General features: G+C 39.0%; 1 protein-coding gene across 1 annotated transcript; it reads left to right on the top strand.

Moving 5' to 3' along the window:
• The first annotated feature begins 1,229 nt into the window (after positions 1-1,229).
• LOC127557385 (probable E3 ubiquitin-protein ligase TRIML1) lies at positions 1,230-2,705 on the top strand. Its single transcript, XM_051990719.1, has one exon. The coding sequence runs from the start codon at positions 1,230-1,232 to the stop codon at positions 2,703-2,705; it is 1,476 nt and encodes a 491-aa protein (XP_051846679.1).
• Positions 2,706-5,457: the final 2,752 nt, after the last annotated feature.

The following is a 5,457-nucleotide window of genomic DNA, read 5'->3' as shown; positions in this document are numbered from 1 at the left end:
AATTAATTATTTTATTAATAATACTAGAAGATAATTAATAAAAGGGATGAATGACATTCGTCAATGCCAAAGATCCCTTATGGAACCTACTCAGAGCTTATATGCCTTTGGAAGAATGAGAGACAATCAACTCTGATTGGTTAATAATTAATGAGAAAAATTAATATTAGTGATTGGGGGGATGTGACTTTGATTATTCTCACTTCCAGAATACCTTTGGTCTCAACCACTCTAGACAAGGGATCTACCCTCACCCAAACTTGAGTAAAACACAATCGATTGGAATTCACCTTAGATTCATTCTTTGTAAGGTTCTCTAAATTGAGTGGTATAATGATTCCAAGATTTCATCTCATCCAATTTCCCTTCAGAAAATTAAGCTTTGATCTAATATCCAAATAAGTAAGGGAAAAAATTCTGAATCTTCCCAATTAACAATTGGTTGTTTAATAATTATTTCTCTCATGACTTTCACCCTTACTTGTAGAGGGCAAGAACTCTGGAACAAGGTGTTAACTTGAAACAAGGTGTTAACTCAGTGGAATTGATGAGATAGCACCATTCCAGGTTGATCTTTTCCCCTTCTTCATTGGCTGCAATCTAGCTAAATGCTGGGAGAGTCCATCCCCCACACAAAAATCTTTAGTTGTAATTCTGGGATGGAGAAGGGAAGACAGTGTAGGAATATGTATTTTCCTGGAATGGAGAAACAACTAAACAGAAAAGGCTTGGGAAAAGTTAATGAGGAGCTAAAACATTCCTGCTCCTGCCTCACATACAAAAATAAAACTTCTCGAATGGTCTTTCTGCAACTCATGTTTTGAGGGACAGAAGAGGAGAAGAGAGACAGTTAGGTAGTACAGTGGGTAGAATGCCAGAATTGTAATCAGGAAAACTCCTCCTTGTGAGTTCAAACCTGGCTCCTGACCCTAGTTGTGTAACCCTGACCAAGTCACTTGACACCTTTTTTTTTTTGGTAGTTCCTTACTATGCAAGAAGGACCAAAGTGTGAACTCAGCCCTAGAACAAAACATGTAAAGACTCTCCAAGCTCAGGAGTTCTCACCTATTGTGGGTGGAGCAAAGGCAGGGGCAAGTCAAAGGAAGACATATAAAAGCCTCCAACACCTCAACCCTGGCATCTTTTCCTGCCAGAGCTCTAGGGAAAGAGCAAGCATTGTCTCTCCTGAGAGGAGCATCTGAGAAGGGAGAAATCGAAAGCCCAGAGACATGGATGTCAAAAGCTTAATTGAAGATCTCCAAGCAAGCCTTACTTGCTCCATCTGCTTGGGCTTCTTCACAGATCCAGTGACTGCCAAATGCGGCCATAGCTTTTGCAAAGCCTGTCTTAGCTACTGCACAGTGAGAGCTCAGGAAACATTAGCCTGCCCAGAGTGCAGAGCAGATATCAATTATGGCAGTGACCTGGTGAGCAACAGGTGTCTGCAGCAGCTGTCCATCATTACCAAAATGCTCAGACCTCATCTACTGCAGACCCTTGTGGGCCGGAGCATTTGTGAGAAACATGGAGAAAAGGAGAAGCTCTTCTGTGAGGAAGACCACAAAATCCTCTGTGATTCCTGTTCCTTAGCTCCAGAACACAAGAATCACCAAGTTCTTCCCTTGGAAAAGGTGGTTGCCAAGGGCAAGGAGAAGCTCTTGGAGACACTGAATATCTTAAAAAAGAAACAAGAACACCTTCAGAAGAAACAGCTCTCTGTCCTAAGGACATGGGCAAAAAGTAGGAAGCATGGCCTTAATTTCAAACGCTTACTTATGTATGAATATGAGACAATGCATAAGTTCTTACAGGATGAAAAAATTCTACAGTTACAAGAGCTGAACCAACAATTCAGAGACAACCTGATGAAATTTGAGAGGAGCAAAGTCAAATTATCACAAGAAATCCAAAATCTGCAACAAATGCTTTTGGAAGTGGAGAAGCATTTGAAGGGAACACCCTCAGAAATACTCCAGGATATGAAAGGCATTTTGGAAAAGAGTGAGAAGCTACTAGTTCAAGAACCAAAGGTTGTCTCCGAGGCCTGGACCACCTTTCCCATCACTGGCCTGAGAGAAATGCTCATGACCTTCTATAGGGATATAACTCTGGATCCTCTGACAGCCCACACTCATCTCATCCTGTCTGAAGACTTGAGGAGTGTCAAGTACACAAGCATCCCCCAGGACCTGCCCAACAACAAAGAAAGATTTGTCTATTCTCTGACCGTCCTGGGAGCCCAGACCTTTACCTCGGGCCGGCACTACTGGGAAGTGGATATAGGAGAAAAGACAGAGTGGGAAGTGGGCATCTGTGAAGAGTCAATCATCAGAAATCGGAAGCACTCCCCATTCCCCCAGGATATCAGGATCCTAGCCGGCTGCAAATATCAAAATAATTTCTTTCTTTGGAATTCAGAGAAAGGCTGTCGTTCAAGCCCACCTATCCACAAAGTGGGCATCTTTCTGGATTACGAAAGGGGACATGTAGCATTTTACAATGCCATAGATAGATCTCTTCTCTATAGCTTCCTAAACAAGGCATTTCAAAGGCCTATGCGACCTTACTTCTCTCCCTGTCTTCCTGATGAAGAAAGCATCCCTGGATCTCTCATTATATGCCCCAGGAGTACCCAGCAAATACCTGAGAAGGAGGGAAAATTCTGCTTGGAACTGAGGGATTCCTCTGGGATTCTTGTCTATTAGTCCCAGAGCACAAAGATCAACAAGCTCTTCCCTTGGAAAGGTTACTGCCAAGTGCCAGGAGAAGCTCCAGTAGACAAAGTACATTACCAGAGATCAAGGAAATTCGCTGATATTATTTATCTTGAGAAGAATAACTGAAAAGGGAATCAGAGGTCAGTCTGCTTGGAATTCCACTTAACACTGTTTGCCTCAATTTCCTTATTTGCAAAATGATTTGGAGAAGGAAGTGGCAAACTAGTCTAATATCTTTGCCAAGAAAACCCATAGAAACATGACTGAAAAATTATTTAACAAAAGAAAGGGACAATAATAACTACAAATAAATACTTATGATTTATTGGTTGATTGATATGGCTTATTGCTAGCTTCATAGCTCAGAACTAATGTTCAAAGGAGGTTGAGAATGCCCCACTGTAGACATTGGTTGGCTCTTTTGGTATACTTTCTGACCACTATACATCAAGTAGAGAGGCAACAAACAATGGCTTGTGTATTTTCAATATTATCTGAAGCCACACATGACTTGGGAAATGCCTTATGATGCTAGAAATATGCCCATAAGTTGTCTATGTGAAACCAAAGAAATGATTGATGATGATGATGATGATGATGATGACGTTGATGTGTTTCATTTAAAGAGCCAATTTCTGCACATACCATGGCTAAGTTATGTTCCTCCTGATTTAGTTATAACTGACAAACAAATGAAATGATTGAGGGGGTTTGGGGGTGGGGTATAGTACTGTATAGCACTTTCCATTATATAGACATAACCTCAATAAAAGTGAAATGTTTTTGGCAGATTGATGAAATTTTACGTAATTTATACTGATGTTTGTGTCACCTTTGGGATGGAATACCTTTGGCAAGTTACCATGCCAGAGAAGCAGGCTGAGTGTTGAAATTGTATTTACATATATCATATTCCTTGAGAGTGAAATTATCTTAAAACTAATTTCATTTCCCATAGGAATATTTTATATTCATATTGAAAAGCAAAGGAGCCTTGTGTGGTGGCTCAATCTTGTAATCCCTGAAATTGGGGGACACTGAGACTGATGGATTTTTTTGCATTTGGGAGATTTGACACCAATATAAAGATACTTTCATTATAGAGAATCCCCAGGGGCAAAGGACTACCAAGTTATCTAAGGGGGAGTGAACTTGGTCCAGGTTAGAAATGGAATAGTTATGGCTTTCATGTCAGTGCTGAGATTTGGCCCATGGAAGATCATCTCATTTCCAATCTTGGTGGGTAGAAGGCTCAGTCTCACAATAAAAGAAAGAAAGGAAGAAGTAATGAAGAGAGAAAGAGGGGAAATGAGTGGTGGGAGGGAGAAGGGAGAAAAAAGAGAGAAAGAAAGAAAAACAGAAATAGAAAGAGACAGAGAGACATAGAGACAGATAGATAAAGGAGAATAATGCCCATCTCTTCCTCTTCCCTTCTTTCTATCTTGTGAAGAAAACATTTCTTATCTATCATTTATTAATATTATTGAGCCTAGCTTTATATGGCTAGAAAATTATCTAATCCCAAAGTTTATGGAGAGGTTGGGTTGACACATTCCAAGGAAGCAAAATGGTTAGAGGGAATGTTTACATTCCACCCAGTGCTTTTTAAAAAGTCTATTCAGGTCTTGTTTTGGATTCATCCAAAGTTTTGGATTCCCCAAATTAGATTGGCTTACTTTCTAACATATACCTCAAACTATCTTTCTCTGAAGACCACCTACCACCTAAATAAGGCTCTTCCCCTTTATAGAGTTAACCTTTGTAACAAAGAAAATTTTTTAAAAAATAGTTCAGCAAAACTAACCACCAGATCAAAAAAGACTGACATTCTATACAGTGTTCCATGCTCATAAAGTAGGATCTATTGCAAAGAAGGGGTAGGTTGTTTTTTTTCTTTTGGAGTCAAGCTTTTTAACATTAAAATTTCACAACATTCAGTTTTGACTTATGTTATTATTGCTGTCCTGTCTTTTTACATTGTTGTAGTCATGTATAATAATCTCTAGGCTCTGCTTACTTTCCTTTCCATTAAATTATATATTCGTTGCCCTAATTCTTTGTAGCTGTTAGAACTATCATTTCTTACCTCTTAGTAGGAAGGAAGGAAATAAGCATTTATTAAGCACGTACTGTATGCTGGGTTTTGCGTTAAGAGCTATACAAGTATTGCCTCATTTAATCCTCATGACAACCTTGAGAAGTATGTGCTATTATTGCCTCCAATAAACATGAAGAAATTGAGGAAAAGAAAGGTTGAGCGACTTGCCCATCATCACACAATAAGAGCATATAGCTGAATTTGAACTAGGATCTTCCTAATTCCAAGCTCAATGCTTTCAAATTGCTTTCTTGAATAGTTGGAGCAAATCAAAATTCCACCAACAATGCATTAGTGTGCCTTTCCTCTTTCAACATTAAGTATTATCATTTTTCATCATCTTTGCCAATTTATAGGGTGTGATGTCAAACCTCAGAATCTTTTTGGTTAATTAATGATTTGGAGTTCTCTTATTAGTGATTAGAAGCATTCTTTCATATAGTTATTAATTGTTTGAAATTTGTCTGGGGAGTGCTCCTATTCCTGCTTTCTGATCATTTATCTATTGAGCAATGAAAAGTATATGTGTATACACACACACACACACACACACACACATATATATCTATATTTATATCTATATCTATATCTAGATATATATTGCTGAGGCAATTGGGGTTAAGTGACTTGCCCAGGGTCACA

The sequence above is a fragment of the Antechinus flavipes genome, chromosome 3 (genome assembly GCF_016432865.1).
Source record: "Antechinus flavipes isolate AdamAnt ecotype Samford, QLD, Australia chromosome 3, AdamAnt_v2, whole genome shotgun sequence".
NCBI lineage: Eukaryota > Metazoa > Chordata > Mammalia > Dasyuromorphia > Dasyuridae > Antechinus > Antechinus flavipes.
Note: the sequence above shows the minus strand (reverse complement) of the source record. Positions and strands in the feature narration are given on the sequence as shown.

Excerpts from the sequence above, each read along its gene's own strand:
- LOC127557385 (XM_051990719.1), top strand. The coding sequence starts at position 1,230 with ATGGATGTCAAAAGCTTAATTGAAGATCTCCAAGCAAGCCTTACTTGC.